Source organism: Podarcis erhardii (assembly GCF_964252035.2).
Source record: "Podarcis erhardii genome assembly, chromosome: 5".
NCBI classification, from domain to species: Eukaryota; Metazoa; Chordata; class Lepidosauria; order Squamata; family Lacertidae; genus Podarcis; species Podarcis erhardii.
This window is the reverse complement of record NC_138509.1, coordinates 59,039,931-59,057,447: the sequence shown is the minus strand read 5'-3', so window position 1 is coordinate 59,057,447 and position 17,517 is coordinate 59,039,931. Positions and strand designations below refer to the sequence as shown.

The following is a 17,517-nucleotide window of genomic DNA, read 5'->3' as shown; positions in this document are numbered from 1 at the left end:
TGGTCTGCTATGCATTTTGTATATGCTCACAACAGCTAACAAGTTAGAATAAATCATAAAAGGAAATGAGGCATACCCCAGGTGTTTAAGAAGGCAGCAAACCACTCTGTGCAGCTTAAGATTTCTAGAGCATCTGAAACATCATTGGTGCACTAACACCTTGCTCTCACTGGCATCCAGACTACAATGCCTTCGTCTGACATAAGGATTTGTCACCTGCTTCACCAGTCAGCATGAACCCTGTGAGAAAACTGGCTGTACCCGGCTGTCCAGCTCTGGAGGGAATTTGGTCTGGAACTGGCAGATGGTCCCGTCACTGTAGTCCCGCTGAACAAAGACCTTGGTGGCCAGGGAAGCACTCCGCCGTAGTTCTTGGAGATTGTGGACCTGGAAGAGCAGAGGCAGGTGGTTACAACAGGCAAAGGTGCCTTCTAGAACAGTGGGGGAAGCTCACACCATACCCTGATGCCATGCATCTAAGGCAGGAATTTGTGGCCCTGCAAATATTGCTGGATTACAACTCTCTTTATCCATTGTTCATGCTAGCAGGGGTTGGTGGAAGATGGAGCCCAACACCACCTGGAGGGCTGCAGGTTCTTTACCCTTGCTCTAAAGAGTCCCTGAATCTACATTGACTTGGGTACAAATATTTTTTTAAAAAAATAGTTATGATTATGGGGTACTGTTATTGGGTTGTAGTCAATGCTGCTCTTCTCATGCAACTGATTTCTGCTTGTGCAATGGAAATATCCCCTTCTCTCATCTCCCCTTCAGCCATCCCCACAAACACTCTGGAGTAGATTTTGAGGGTGCAGGGTGAGAGGGGAGGAAGGTGAGTTACTTTGCACAAATGGAACATGGTTTGCACAGGTTTGGATGCCACCCATTGTTTTGTTTTTTGTTTTTTGTTTTGTTTTGTTTTGTTTTGTTTTATGTGTGCCACTCCTCATTGAGAGCACCATCTCAGAAGAAGCATTCCCTCCCTGGTTGTGCGAGCAAGAAGCAAGAATGACTCTTCTAAGATGGCGTTTGACACTTGCTTGCATTTAAAGAACAGTTGTTTTGATCTGCTACTTAATTGGAGGGCATCTCTTTAGTTGACCAGAAGGCCATTCAACAGCTGTTTAACCAATTCAGCATTGCAATCCTATCCAAAACTGATTGAAAATATGTTCTATGAGACTGTAGTACACAATATTGGTAAGCCTTGCTGCAGTGGATTATAACACAGTTCCTTATCTCTTCAGCATCACCTTAGAATACTGGTAAGGATTTTAGATTTGGAAATGCAGTTTGAAGGTTAGACATGGAGTAAATTCATACATCCATATTCATTAGCTAGTAACTTAGATTGTAAAACAATCATCATAGATCAAACATCATGAAGCTTTTATATCAAAACAGATAGTAATTTCCGACTGAGGCAGTGCACATTATTGGCTGAGAACTGTGCAACATCCATGGGTGAATCAGCTCTCCTATTGCATTTTATGGGCTATCCCTATATACAAGCAACATGCACCTGCTGCTGTTGGAGCAAGAAGACTATCAATGGAACTTGGCAAGATGCTCCATAGTAAGAAATGGAGCAGGTTCCCAAGACCATCAATGACTGGAAAACCTGAAACTCTGGGGTTATATATCTTACAAAGAGTGGGGCTGGCAGGAACATATAGGAAAGATCACAGGATGACCTCAATTGAAGGGACACACCTAACAAAGCAAGAACAAGTTCTTCCAGAATAAACCACAGAGGTGTTTTTTTTGCTCCCCAAACACTCTTTCTTCCCCTGGTTGCCAGCCAACTCTGAGACTGGATTGAGCCGAACGTACAGACTCATCCCACCTCCAGTTTGAATCCCAGCCAACCAAAGACACAGATAAAAAGTAAGAGCAGCGGATCATGCATGGTAAAAAGGTAAGAGCCTCAGGCTGATATGGAGTCTAGCCTTTGCATCTGTCTCCTTATTTAACGTAGGCTCAGGAACTACAACCCCAAAGCAAGATCCTCCATAAACACTGCAGACATCTGTCACATAACTTTTGGGAGTAAAAGTGTGTATCCTTCCTGAGGCTAACCCATTATAAACATTTTTGTTAAACACTCTGAGTTGTTCCAGCCTCCCCTAGATTTGTGACTATATGAATATAACTTCATAAACTGCCAGCTTGTAGCTGAATATCCCCTGGCAATTCTAATGGGCGGTCCTTTCTGGTCCTATTTCATCCAGAAGGGGTGGGTGGGTGGGTGGGTGTACACACACGTACGTACGTACACACACACACACACACACACACACACACACAACTGAGCAGTGAGCAGTGTGCCTCAGTGACTGGAGCATTAGACTCGGTGTGGGTAATCCTGGGTTCACGACCCATTTCTGCCCTACCTTATTGTGTCACAGTAATAATTAAACTGCATAAGACGCATAAAACAATACATTGAGTCACTTGTTCCTAACAATTATGCTCAGCATCTTTGTCTTTGTCATGCCATATTACTTTTTGTGTTCTCTTGACACTTTCATTTCCTAAACCCAGATTATCTAAGCCTTTAAAAACCTCATGCAGTTTCCTTCTTCATGAAGTATCCAAACAGTTCTGAAAAATTACTGGTATAACCAGACACTTTTCTTTATTCTTTCGAAGTGTCCTGGTTCCATTTGAAGTAAGGTCCACTGTGTTTGACCCATGCAATGATGTAACGTATATGTGAGTGTGAACTAAACTGTGGGTAACCAAAATAAAAATAAAAAATCCTATTAAATCTGTATTTCCAGCTATACTTATAATTTGTTCTGCAGCAGAACTAAATTGCTTTTGAAGGAGATTGCCTTTTCTCCAGAAGCTTCCCAAGCCCTGCATACAGACTCCCAAAGACATAGTTAATCAGACAGAAAGAGGGATAAATAAGCAAGCTTAAAGAAATGGAGATGTACAAAATTTATGTCAGAAGAAAATAAGCTTGGCACTACCTATATTTTTCTGCACTGTAATGCATTTCCCCCCCATCTTTTTGAAACACACACACACCAATTCTGTAAAAGCCCATTCTCTCTATAGTGCCTTTAATACCATTAAGGTTTCTCCTGTGTTATAGAGCAGAGGACATGGATAAAACCAGAGGATTTTCAATAACCAAATTATATCTGCAAGAATTGAAATCACAAAAACAATTTGGAATAATAACTTAAAGCTATGAAAGATTTATGAAGCATGGAATATATATTACTTGATAAAGTTAATACATGTTGTTTGATTCAGTATGGGAATAGGATTAACACAATTAGAAGCTATATGGAAAATTGGAACTATTTAATAACCTTCTGGAAAAATCAATTTCACAAAAATATTTTGATGGAAACACGTCATTTTTGAGGATTTGATAGTGTAAGGATAAAATACATTGTTAGGTTTGGAACACCTTGTTGTTATTGAGGTGTAATTCTGTATCTTGATTTTCCAGGTTGTATGACTCATTGGTTTACCAATTATTTATAATGGAATATGCTGAATGAGGATGTGACAAGTCAATAAGGTATTAACAGAATAAGAAAGTGCACTTTTGGCAAAAACTATTTTAAAAAACCAACTATCTAGCTGTTATGTGCTCTCAAAAAAACTTATTGAAATTTACTCAGCTTGAGTTGAAGCATAGCAGGTCCAAAACATTAAAACCAACATTGAAAGATGTAGAATGGAGTAACAGAAAGAAAGCAGAAATTAACTGCAGCAGTATATGCCAACTGACAGCTTGCAAAGCCCTGAATAGGATTGCTGGGAGTTATAGAGTTGTGTGATGGATAATCCAAGAGGTGGCAGCAGATTTTGTGTCTCAAGCTATTCCTCTCCTATTTGTGATGAATCCCAGAGTGATTAAGAATCGATATGGAACTGCACACCTCTTAGCTCCAGGGTCCATCCCACTGCCTTTAGTTTCTAATGAGCTTTGTGGAATTGGACTTAACTGTCAGGGGTCCTTTACCTTTACCTTTTTAAACTTCTGTAGCTGGCCAGTATATATAATCCAGAAATCCTTTCAGCCCAGTTTCAAACCTTCCAAGAGGCATTTCAGATCCCCTGGGAAGCAAGTGTAGGATAATCTGTCATCCTGCCTGTTCACAGTCTGATGCTGGCTTTGTTTAGAGGCATGATGAAATATTATATTTCTTCCCAGTTTGCAAGCAGCCCCCACCCTGTCTGGCAGGGAGAGCACACCTTTCCTTGCTATTAGACGTCTCCTTACAAGACTTCAAAAAAAGGCATGCCTCAGGTTCTGACCTCATTAAATTTCCCACATGCTCTGTTATTTTGGATCTCAGGTCCTCCAGATTAATAAATCATCCTAGATGTTGAGAAAGTCAGCAGTTGTTTTTTACCTGGATTTCGGAGCAGCCCTCGTTTTTCCCAAGAGGGTTTGAGCTCAAGTCAAGGGTTATTTCATCTGAGCATGTGCAAAATGGGAGTCAACCGAGGTCTTAACCTCAGCAACAAGGGCTGCGATGCTGAAGATCTGCTGCTGGGATAAAAATTATTGACTTTCCTAGCAGGAAGGGGAAGTGGTCTACTCTACAGGGGAAGGGTTCAGGGCGCACTGTGTGCTCAGATGCTTTGGCCTTTTACAGGGATGCCTTGCTGTGGCGTTAGTAGCAGGCTGCAAACCCCCCCCCCTCCCCGCACGCACGCCGCACCACCCGCATTTAGAAACTGCCGCCTTTCCCCTAGTAACAACCTTTCGGTAGTTCCCATTCCGGCTCAGACCATTTTCGCCTGCTCGCTGCTGCATCTTGCCTCGGTAGCAGCACAACAACGACTGTAAACAAGACCTTGTTTTGTGGCGCGGGAGGGGGAAGGTGAAGAGCATAGGTTGTGGCGAACAACCCTAAGGGATGGATTTGAGGTGTAAGATGAAGGAGCTGACTTTGGAGAGCTCCTGGCTATAGGACACCTGGAGAGATAGCGCTGCTGGATCCCCGTTCCCCCACCTTTCTGCTCTGCTCTGAACCCCACATAGGAGCCTAGGAAGCTGCCTTATGCTGTGCCACATAATTGGTCCATCTTAGCTCAGTATTGCCCACACTGGCTGGCAGTGGCTCTCCAAAGGATTTCAGGCAGGGGTCTCTCTCTCTCTCAGTCCTACCTGGAGGTCCCAGGGCTCTACCATTGAGTCCTTCCTCACGGAGCAATGGGGTGGGGGTGGCTGCCGATTATTCAAGCTGGTAAATGGGACCCACACTTAAATCGGAGAGTCATATGCCACAGGTGGTCTCATCCTCCATCACCAGAACCACATGCCAAGGACAGCCTGGGGAAGCATCAGGGGTGCTGCTGTCCTCGCCCTGTGGCTTCCTCTTGTCGTCGTCCTGCCCCTTGCCTGACGCTGGCAGGTACTGCCATGAGACTCCCTGCGCTGCACCCAGAGAAACACACTGCCTCAGCCACTGAGCATAGCGAGGTCTCGTTCTCTATTAGCAATTCCCTGCCTTGTTTAGTGACCCAGGATTGCGGAGCAGGGGAAGCGCCACTCTGGGGAGGGAGCCATGACGTGCCAACCACCCTAGCCCAAGACACACGCCGGAGGCTCTCGGCGCTGCCTTTCTTTAACCCGCGCTGAAGTCGGAGGCACAAGGGACTTCTGGGGCCTGCAGAACAAACCCAGGGGAGGCGGTGCCGGAGTAGCCAGTCTCGGTGAGGGTCGCCTGGTCTGGCGATCTCCTACCGCACCGGGCAGAAACTAGGCAGGCAAGGCAGGAGGAGATGCTTCCCGGCGGCTGCCATGACTCGACAGAGCTTCCTCCTGTGTTTCGTGCTTTCCCCGCGCTGCTCACCTCGGTTGCCATGTTGTGCTGCCAGCGTGGTTGCTCCACGCTGCTCGGGAGCCCGGGAGTCCGAAGCCGAGGCTAGAGCAGGTTGGTGACGAAGGCTCCTCCTTTCTCAGGAAGCCGACCTAAGGGCGATGTCCCTGTTGCCGCAGGCGGAGGAAGCGCTCGGCTCCCCGGAGCTTGTTGCCACCGGCAGGGCTGGGGCGGCGTCCGCGGCGGGGAAGCGCGGTGGGCAACGGGCGCGGAGAGTTCTGCGCTGTCCTTGGTGCTGGAACCGGAGGCGCAGGAGTCGGGGGCAAAGCGCCCCGCCTAGCGCTGTCCGCGGTGCTGACGACCCGCTCCCCCAGCGCGATCCCCTCCTCAACCGCTGCTTCGCTCGCCCCCAGCCTCAACGCTCAGGCTTCCTCAGTGAATGGCATCTCCACCACAAGGGGAGGGGGCGGGCTGCCTTCGTGGGAGCCGCATCCCCCCAGGGCGTCCCCACGCTGGAGCGCCGGGCTCCGGCACTGACTCGCGGGAGGGACGGCGAGAGGCGGAGCTGTGCAGAGCAAGGAAAAGAGCAACCGGGCTCGCGCTCGTTTCCTGCTTGTCCTCCGAGAGCCGGCGTGCGGGCTACTTGGGGCACGTGCCATCCCAACCTCAAAGCGGGAGATAGCGCATAGCTTCAGGTCCCGGGGTTGCTGGCGGGTCTTGTTGCCTCCGCTTCCAGGGCAGTTCTCTTTGATGGGGAACGCTTGGCCCCAGCTGCCACATACCCACCCCTCACATACCAAGCCTAAGGGAGACCTGGTATATGGTGTGGGACTGACTAATTGGCCTCACTAATGGGCACTTAGGGCACAGCGACAGAAGGGCCTCCTTCAGAATAGCCCTCCCTGGGGTGGCGTGTCTGCACTATACTTGATCCTCCATGTTTACTGTCTAGAACTGGCCAGGGAGTGTTCATCTTCGGAGGGAAATGTGGATAAAAGCATTTTATGATTTCTCAATGTTTATTTGGAATTAAAGATAATGGGGTTTTCTCCCTGTTCCAGGGAATGATATTCCCCAAACAGGACTGAAAGATACCAATAAACCATAATTTTTCATGAAATTAAATATATTTGTATCCCCTCTCCTGCGTTGGGCAACTTTAGATGCAGTGCCCTTAGTTAATAGTTCAAACTCAAGCCTGCATCTCTGGGCCTTGCTAGCCCCTTAAACTTGCAATGTTCACACCTTGAGAGATTTTCTGTACCTTTGCTTTGATCATTTGATTAAAATAATAATTACAGTTCCTGGTGTGGCTTCTTCCACCCTTGGTTGGATTTTCCCTTTTACAGTACTTTTAAAGGTACAGGAAGTTTCCTGGCACCTGGAAGTAGTAGCCCTGTTCTCCTATCACTCCTTGACCCACACCCCTCTAATCTCCAAAGCATCTTTGTCTGTCCTCACCCTTTCTCCTAACAGCACAAGGTCCCTTATCCTGTTTTATGGGGTTTGCCTGCTCTGCTTTCTCCTTAGTGCAACTTCCAGGTGACCACCAGTCACTGTTGTCTCAACTCCCATCAGCCCTAGCAAGCATTAGCCAGGGATGATGGGAGTTGTAGTTGAGCAACATCTGGAGGAGCCAAATGCTCTCCACACCTGCTTGAGGCCATATGGGAGCTTTGTTCATAATACCTTTCTCACTGATTAATCCTTTTCTCAATTCACTGTCTCTTCTGCTTGTCCTTTCTTTAGGGCAAAGGTGGTGAACCTGGCCCCTTCAGATGTTGTTCAGCTCAAAGTGCCATCAGCACCATTAGCAACCCAGGAATTATTGGTATTGTAATCGAATAACATCTGGAGGGCCTCAGGTTCATCATCCTTGCATTAGGATTTTGCCTTATTTCCTTATCCTTCCCTTTGGTTTCTCAGTTCATGCCCACTCTACTCTGCGTCAGGATCTGCTCTTTGTCTTCTTTACCTCCTGGGGCCTCTTGCTATTCAGCTGCTCCTTCAAATGTACTCTGAATTATGGAGTTCAGTGCTAAGGAAAAGGCTGGATTCTGCAATCTCTATGAATTATGCACATTTATTATTTTCATGTCTTTGCTTAGTTTGCAGAATTTATTCAGCAGACATAAAGAAGGGGCAATGAGCTATATAGGGTACTGAAGACTTCATGGAATATAAACAACATGGGTATAATTTCTTCTGCCTTATGTGAATCTTCCCCCACCCAAGCTGAGCTCTCTAGCCCCTCGTAGAAATTGGCCTGCTTATGAACCTTTTACTGTTGTGTGTTCTGTCTTGAAAATTGTGAATGTTTCTGAATGTTCCAAAACTTCACATCAGCAACATAAGGGAAACAGAGATACATGCAGATAGCAGGAATAGTTTAGCTGTGCATGTTTCTGCAATATATATGTGCTACCTTTAAGAAAAAAAGGAAAGAAGGAGGAAAATAAATGCTTAGGTCTAAAAATATAGTGTCATTATGTGCTACTTCAGAGAGACTTCAGATATGCATACCTACACCCAGACACACACATATAAATATCAGCTGCAAGCCTAATTCAACCCTGTATACACCTGCAGAAGAACCACACCCAACTCTCAAGCCAGGATACTTGCTTCTTCTGCCTCACCCTGAAGACAAACCTGTCATTCTGGCCCTCCTCCATTCTTCCCATCTCTTCCCAATTCATACAGCCCAGGACCCTGTCAGATGCATTGTGCAAAGACACAAGAAAAATTTCTCAGAGGATCTTGTCATTCAGGCAAATTAAAGGAGCAATATGGATTGCTGAGAAGCTTCTCAACCCTGCAGTTGAGCACTTCATCAGCAGAATGGAGGCTTGAGAGCCAGTGGTAATCCAGCTGTTTGCTGGCATGAGCAGAAATGCTGCATCGACCTGAGCAGATGCTGGGCATGCCTGGCCCAAAGCCAACGATGATGCCTAGTGCTTGGAACCTGTAATTATCTGCAGTGGAGTTCTGCTCTGGAAATGTTTTAGTATCTCTCATTGCCATTCTGTGCAGCGCTCCCCAAAGTGCAGCCTAAAATTTCATTCACGGATCTTCAGACATGGTGTGTCTCCCCCTCCCCCTCCGCCGAAAACTGAAGATTTGGAAAGAAAACTCAGGCTGCACATTGGAGATCACTGCACAGAATCACATCAACAAGAAAGGCTGAAAGATTAGCTACAGCTCAACGAGAGAAGCAAAACTTCTGGAAGATTGAACAAAGTCTGGGCTCATTAGACCTATGCAGGCAATTGGCACAGTCTGCAGTATGGGGAAAACAGAGTGGGAGGGTGGCTGAAGAGAGATACACAGCTAGGGTGCTTTGAATCCAGTATAAGGAATTGTGTTTGGGAAGGAAAGCAAGTTGGGAAACTGTCTTAGGTCAAGGCAGTGCCTTATACTCATAAGTCAATAATTGAAAGACCTGGCAGACTGGGTTAAGCACATCTGTGCTCACTCTAGGGAAATGATGGTGAGATCTCTGGCAGTATTATTTATTATGATTAGGCAGTATGGCTTCAAAAGGATTCCGTTCTCTAGCTCTTGGAAACGCCACATTTTCTGTTTATGTAATACTAGCAAGAGTATTTGCTGCTTGCATACAAGATAGAAGGTGGATGATGTCATTCAGAGTAAAATGACAAATAGCATGCATTTAAGGATGGAAGACATGTTACCGTGTGATATGCACCATGTGCTTTTTATGGCATATCATAGATAGACCTCACGTGTGCTTTAAACATGTGATGTATACACAGCCTCAGTCTGTAGGCATGTGTAATATCTATAGAATGCTTCTAGGAAGAGGTGTGGAAACCCTGAAGAACTCGGGGCACTCCATTATGTCCTGGGTTGGGATTGAATCTCCTTGCACCTCAGATCACTGGGAGGACCTAAGGCAAGCCAATGGGATTTTTCCATGGCATTCTAAAAATAAGTTTCCCTGCAGGACCTGAGCTGCCTTTGGGAAGGAAGCACGCCTCGCAAATCACTCATGGTACTCAGTGGAGAGAGGAATCTGCCAACATCAGTGCTTTATGGCAAAGAGTAATTGTGCCTGCTGCCTAATGGACTCAAGCCAGTCCTTTTAGGTCAGGATTGCTACAGTCAGACATGCTGTGTCTCGCTATGGAAGGCTGTCAGCAAATTGCATTGAATTTCATGGAGGAATCTTGCATTGTCCTCAGTTCAAAGGGTACAAAGACACAGCCGTCTGTGGAACTACAGTGATTGGGGAGGGGGGGAATAAGGGGAATGAGCAGCAAGGGGCATCTTCATCCTATATTTCTCTGTTTACTCATGCATGCAGAACATGCTGGTATAACTGTTTTTTTCCAAAGGAGGAGGAGCTGGCATGTGCCTGAAATCTGCAGGGTGGCTCCCTTTCACTATTAGCACTACTAATTAATCAGATGACAAACTGCAGCAGAAGCTTAAGTCGATTAATCTACCAAGAAAATTGACTGAAGCTCATAATTCTGCCTGCTACTGATACAGCCACTATCAGCCCTATTTAGTTTGCATGTGGTATGAGTGGCCTGGCTTCTACCTCAATTGGAAAAGCAATGGGAGGCAATGCTGACCTAGCTACTTCTCTGCACTGAATTTTTAAAAATGTACTAATGGAAATAATACAGCAGGGGGGGGGGAAATAACAGAGGTTGTAGGCCTGGAGGTGCATGCAGCTAGCCGGGGGCTGCTTCTCTTATGGGTCAGAGCAGTCCAAAAGCTGACTTTAGAACCTACAGTTGGCAGAATAAAAGCAGTTTGTTCAGTCCAGATTAGAGAGCCGGTGGCAAGGACTCTGATGTATTGGCACGAGCATCCTGAAATGCATTATCATTTAGCTAAGGTCACTTGCAGATGACCTGTTTCTTGAGCATTCATGCTGCCTTGTTTGCACAAGTTTGCAAGAACAGGACTATTCTGAATTGTTTGTGGGGAAGTTATGTGTATTCCACACTTTCTGGGGCATTTCCCCATCACTCTCATTGTCACAAAAACCAGCTTTGCGGAGGAGGAAGTGGGTTTGCGGTGCAAAAGATGGACTCACTGGTATGTGATTGAATCCCACCCCAAAACAGCAGAAGTCTGGAAGAGCCCTAAGACAAGTGGCAAACCAGCAACAAACACAGACATTTTCCTGCTCCTTACAGAGGCTAGATAGAAGCTTGGAGCCAGCTGATACTATCTGTGTTTCAATCATAGTATTATATGCACCACCAAGGAAGTCCATTGCAAAAAAACCTTATCTGTCCAGAAAATGCCAACTTCTCAACATGACCACACACATGTATGTGGCATCAATTTGATGGGGATCAGTCGCCCTTGATGGAGAGAAGCCAGTAAAAGAAGCAATAATAACAACCAACACCACCCAGATGCCTAGAATCACAAGAGAACTAGTCCGATAGGAAAGAAATGTTCTGAATCTAAAAATAAAGCATCCATGAAATGTTTTTAAACTGTGTCATCTTCTCTAACTGGGTAGGTGGGGAATATGCCTGCACACCACAGGGATCCTAGCCAGTGATATTCAGCTATGGGATGTGATTAGCTTTTATTTTCTCTTTTTTATATATATATATATAATATTTATTCAGATTTTGAAAGTTACAAAAAAGAACAATAAAAAAGAAAAATAACAAAAACAAAAAATACACACAAACAATTAAAAAAAACAACAAATCAGACCTTTACATAGCTTTCTTTCTTTTGCTTATTTCCTTGACCTCCTCACACCTCCCTTTTTTGTATTCTAGTTAAATTAGGTGTTTCAGCAAATCCTTTCCAGCTTTGTTTTTATCCTAATAATTTATCTTAATATATTGTAATTCTCGTCTTTCACCAATTAATAAATCAATTTTAACCTAATCCTTTATATCATTTCTGCTAAAACCACATTACTTCATTCCAGCTTTTATTTTCTCTACGAGTCATTTGACTTCTTTATTCATTTTATTTTACTGACATTCACTCTAGGGACTGATGATTGTATGCAATGTTTCATATTAAGATACCTTGTTTCAGAGAATGCCAAGCTTCTCCCTTCCAGCATGGCATGGCAGCCATCGCCCACTGCAATCACCCACGGATGCATCAGACAGAACCTAGTTGTAGCCTTCAAAATTAGTGAAATCAGGTGATGCAGTAAAGATGCAGTGCAGTGAGGTTGTGTGTCACAAATCAGATGCTGCCTTCTGGCAAGTGCCAGAATATCAGGGCAAACAAAAGGCGGTAGGAATTGCCTTGTCTCTTTTCAGCAGGACTACCTGCTATCCTCACTCCATCCATTGCATGGGCAAATTGGACACTGCACCACCAACCTCTGTCTACCATCAACCAACTCTCTGTGTGCCTGCTTTCTTATTTACAACTGGTTAGGAATTGGGTTTGCCTTTCATTTAGATCTGGTTCCACCTATTGTTGGGTCTGCCTCTCCAAATTACAGTGGTACCTCGGGTTAAGTACTTAATTCGTTCCAGAGGTCCATTCTTAACCTGAAACTGTTCTTAACCTGAAGAACCACTTTAGCTAATGGGGCCTCCCGCTGCCACCGTGCCACCGGAGCACGATTTCTGTTCTCATCCTGAAGCAAAGTTCTTAACCCAAGGTACTATTTCTGGGTTAGCAGAGTCTGTAACCTGAAGCGTATGTCACCCGAAGTGTATGTAACCCAAGGTACCACTGTAAGTTCTTAACCCGAGGTACCACTGTATTGGAGGGGACAGGTAAGCCCTGTCCCATATCATCGATCACAAAGATGCTGCGCACGCACACACAAACCATTTGCATGGCAATGCCCATCAACTTTGGGGGAGTCTGCCCCCTTCAAATATTTTATTGGGGGGCCAGAGGGACTTCGGCCCCTAGGAATTGGCTCCTATGCTTCCCTTTTTTGTTTCCCCATAATAGTTCAACTTCCACTGTCCACACCTTTCTGTGCCACGTGTGTGTCATCCTCTCTATGACATCATCCAGGAGCCATCTCCCCCAGCTGGCAAAAAGGATGTGCTGTGTTTCTATGGCAACACTTCTGCCTTTGGATGTATGAATTAAAAAAAAAAATCACACTCACACATTCACTGTGCTCTGCCACTCCTTTCTTGGAGCAGAAGTAGAGGGCTTAACAGCTTTGCCATTGAATCCTTCAATTCTTTTTCTGCAGAGGGGGAAATGGCACCCACATAAATATTGTGCCCTCTCTGTATTCACATCTTAGCTGCTCTCTCTTTTCTTTAGCACAGTGGTGATGACACCTCAGGAAACAAAATCAGCTGCTGCATTTGAGCTTGTCCTCAACACAGGCAGAACTGTGCAGGAAAAGGACATCATTGAACTTCAAGCCTATACCCCCACTACTGGGCTTCCCAAAAGCAAACATCTCTGTAAATAACATTGAACGACTGACGGTGCCCCCAAACTCCAATTCCAAGGAGAATCTATACTGCCTCCTTAAGGCGTTTTAGGGGAGGAGAGCTTTCCAGCAGATCTGGCAATAGCATGCAAGCTCATGAATATTCAGTCAGCGGATTAGAAGCCTGCATTGGGTCTACAGGAAGCAGAGAAGTGCAAATGAGGATATCGAGCTTATTGTTACAAAGTGGGCCACATAAGTCAATGCACCCTACACAAGCTAGCTGAGGCTTTTCCCGGTGACATGAGAGTTGTTGTTTTCTGTGGAGATGCCAGGGCTCTCACACTTTCTGCAGGAAAGGCTTATGCTCTGCTATGGAAATGTGTCCGTTCCTCTCAGTTGTGCACCCCAGGGAAGTAGGCACCATCTGAAATTTGAGATGTTTCTAGATTTTGGAGTCTCCCAGAACCTGACAGTGATTGGGCACAGGAGACTAGGTCCTAAACACAAATACACAAGCCCAACCTGATCTAATTGGTTTCATTCAACCTTGCATTCAACTTCCTTGTTTGCTTGCATTCAACTTTCTTATTTGTTCTGCTAACAGAGTGCTGTAGAGCATGGATGGGGAGCTTGTGGCCCTCCAGGAATTGTGGGGCCCAACAACTCCCATTAGCCCCAGTCAGCATGGCCAACAGTCAGAGGCGATGGGAGTTGGAGTCCAGCAACATGCGCAACACACCTGCATTTTGCTGAAGTAGATCATCTGGCAACATCTCATTCCATGGTTTCCTAGAAACACCCCAACCCACCCTTTTCCAAAGCTGGAATGGAGGAATGAGTGGAGCATTTGTTCACCCACACCTAATTACTAATTTCCCCCTCGAGCCTTAGATCAGATACAATCTGTTTAGACAGAGTATGATCTCCGAGTCTGTGAAACATGATTGCATTAAATGAAAAGAGCAGGATAGCCAGCAATGAATCTTCCCTGAGAAAAAGGCCTTCTGGGCTCTCCCAGGCCTCTGTGTGCCCTTGCCTCCTGCCCAGAGCTATCGCCCCACTGCATTGCTCCATCCATCACTTACCCCAGGCACAGAGAAGCAAGCAAGAGTCAGGCCTTGTATAGGACTGGGATGGAGCCAGTGAAGCTGTTTTGTGCATTATTGATTCCACTACTGTGCCGCGGGCTCATCACTTATGAAGACACACAGGGCAGCAGGGTGATGTGAAAATGAGCCACAAACAGATGAGGGACCCTCCCTACCCTAACACAACAGTCCATTGCAAGACCCATTCATCAGAGGGAACAGAAGGAGTCTTGGTCAAGCCTCCAGAGACAGATTGACCAAGGCACTCATTCAACTATTGCTCGCAAGTTCCCCTCCCCACTCCCCATCCATCTGCTAGACAGATATGGAGGCCCATGACAAAGACTCACACTGTACCAGTGTTAGGCACTGTCCTTAAAGGATGCTCCTGACTGGCACATCTCACTAGCAGTGCCTAATGACCCCCTTCTGTTCAGGGCTGCCAAGTTGCCCAGAGAGTGGGAATGAGCTGAGGGGCTGAGCAAAGACAAAGGCAAATTTCCACTGCCTTCTGTAATCAGCAATGTGGATTCCATCTGACACGCTCTAATTTCCTTCCTGATACCTTCAAGACAGCAAATCCATCTATGTACCTTTCCTAAAAGCCAAGACAGAGGACATGATGGCTGAAGATAAGTGTAAATGTATCGAATAGTTTATGGAAGGAAAGGAGCGATGTAATTATCTGAGGTGAGATGATCCACCAAGCTTAAAGGATGGAGTTCAGAATGCAAGTAGGCACCATAGCCAGAAACGATAACTTGTGAAAACAGTCTCAACCGTTCTTTTGCAATGCTAGTAGAAGAAATTCAGGTAGCTGGAGAGAAACAGACAAGAGTTGAAAGTGGTTTGAGAGAGAGACATCAGCACCTATGGCTTACATGCTTATTTCCTTTGTTCCATTTGTACCATGAGTTGATTAAATCTTGCAAATGTTTTTCATTGTTTCAAAAACCTGCAAAGCCTGTTTGAACAAAAGCACTAATAGGGGTGAAACGTAAACCTTTAAACTTGTATACCAGAGGCAAAAGAGAGCTGAGTGTACAGAATTAAGCATTGCTCTCTCTTTTAAGTTGAATTCAGCTCTTGGGAGGGGTGTGTTGAAATAATCATTTATTACCAGCCTCTCAAACTGGTCTCAGCACATTAACTGGAAGTGATTTCAGTGTTTGGGCTCCTGGTATAAGTGAATGCTTGTTTATTTATTTTATTTTGCTTTCTTTAAAAAACCCCTATCCTCTAAGGAGCTCAAGGGGCATACCATGGCTCTTCCCTTCTCTGTATCAACTCTGTATTAACACAACATTCCTGTGAGGCAGGTTAAGCTGAGAGATGGTGAATAAGGATTTATATTTCAGGTTTAGCTGGTCTGAGGTGTTTTAAAAATGAAGTAATTAAAATTAAAATTAAAATTAAGTTTGAATTGTATCCTGTTTCTTTAACTCCTTTAAAAACGTCTTTTCTCAACATTACTAGTAGCAGGGTGCCACACGCCCTTGTTATCACCAACACACACTTTCAACATAAATAAATAAATAAATAAATAAATAACATAATGGAGGCACCCTCAGTCAAACCACTGGCGCCTCTTAGACTATGTAATTGTCCGAGCTGAAAATCACTGTGACGTGCTCCTTACCAGAGCTATGCAGTGCCAACAATTGCTGGACAGATCACCGATTAATACACTCCATAATGGCTATCAAGCTTATACCTCAACGTAGGCTTCAAGGAATGAAACCAAGGTGCAAAATGAACACTCAAGCCCTTCAAGGTCCTATTAAGTGGGATTGCTTCCAAAAGACTCTTAAGGACCCTGACAACACTGGACCAAGCTAAAAGCATCCATTTTTGCAGCCTGTGAACAAACTTGGAGACCAAACCAGGAAACACCAGGACTGGTTTGATGAGAATGACAGTGAGATTAAATGCATTATTGACAAGAAAAGGAAGGCATTTCAGATTTAGCAAAGAGATAGAAACTGCACCACTAAGAAAAAAACTTATGCCAACTCTAAGGCTGAGGTTCAAAGAAGAACCAGAGAACTAAAGAACACCTGGTGGATCGCCAAAGAGAAGAAGAAGAAGAAGCCACATCCTAAGAACGTTAAGAGAATTTGGGGAATCTGTTTGCTTGCTTGCTTTTCTGCTTTATTAAGAGATTTTTTACCATGTCCTTCAACAAGCCCCCAGGGTTGCTGACAAGGAATCAACAATCAATAATCAATTAAAATATGCAAATAACAAGAGCGGTAGGGAACATCAGGCCAGGGCTTTGAATGTGGCCTTCTTTCCAGGTTTCTCTCTCAGGCCTTCTGGGATTTTCCCAAACCAGATCCCCTCCCCAGGCTACACTCTCCTTCACCAGACCCTTTCTGTGGCCCCCAAGTGATTTTGCCTTGCTTTCCTGACCCTTGAGCATCTTGGTTGCCCTTCTCTGTACACATACCAGCTTGTCAATATCCTTCTTAAATGGTGGAGCTCAGAAATGGGCACAGTGTTCCAGGTGTGGTCTGAATGAGCATGGCTGAGACTGCCTGTACTACAAAATGTCCCTGGAAAAGTACTGATGAAGTGCAGCAATTGTGTTTTTTCAGGCCTTCGGGGCAGGAAAGGCATAAAACCATTTAATCCAAACAGACCATCTCTCCCACCCCTCTTCACAAACTCGCTAGTATCAAATTTGGAAACTGGACTCTGGCTAACCCTCATTTTTCCTGCAGCCCCAGCAATGCAGTACAATTCACTCCTTGCCAACAAGATACATTATTGCACACTCATTTTGCCAGAAGTTTATTTTGATGATTACTGAGCTTTTGCTTGGCATATAAGGAGCTTCTTTGTAATAGTCCTGCACCACAGGGGGTTGGACTAGATGACCCTTTGGTCCCCTTCCAACTCTATTTTGGTCCCCTTCCAACTCTATATTCATTTGGTATAAGCACTGTATGAGTCTAGCAGCAGTCTTGTGGGTTGTGGGTAGACAGGTCAGCTGAGACATCCCCTCTCCACTCATAAGACAGGGACATGCCTATGATAAAACTAAGAAGCTGTGTTGCCTTTAATCTCTGTGCTTCGGCTTCTTCCTGAATGGCTGGATCATTCTCAAGCCAGGGAGCTGGAATTTGTCACCCCATATGTACTGGGGGAGAGGGTGTTCACAGGTTGTTGGGTTTCGACAGTGCTGAGCTATTTTTAGACCTGGTGCTGTTCTGACTCAGTGGAGTGTTTATGCAGGATGTGTTCCATAATC

General features: G+C 45.2%; 1 protein-coding gene across 2 annotated transcripts in view; it reads right to left on the bottom strand.

Annotated features, from left to right (window-relative positions):
- GOLGA7B (golgin A7 family member B) overlaps positions 1 to 17,517 on the bottom strand; it is a 39,262-nt gene that overhangs the window by 7,310 nt on the left and 14,435 nt on the right. Inside the window, exons 1-2 of one of the 2 annotated variants that reach the window (XM_081863899.1) lie at positions 5,832 to 6,373; positions 262 to 387 (exon numbers count right to left, since the gene is read on the bottom strand). In XM_081863899.1, the coding sequence (XP_081720025.1) occupies positions 262 to 387; positions 5,832 to 5,843 (138 nt within the window). In that variant the 5' untranslated portion in view covers positions 5,844 to 6,373. Of the gene's footprint in view, positions 1 to 261; positions 388 to 5,831; positions 6,374 to 17,517 lie in introns of those variants that run through there. The other variant, XM_081863898.1, reaches the window with a different exon arrangement.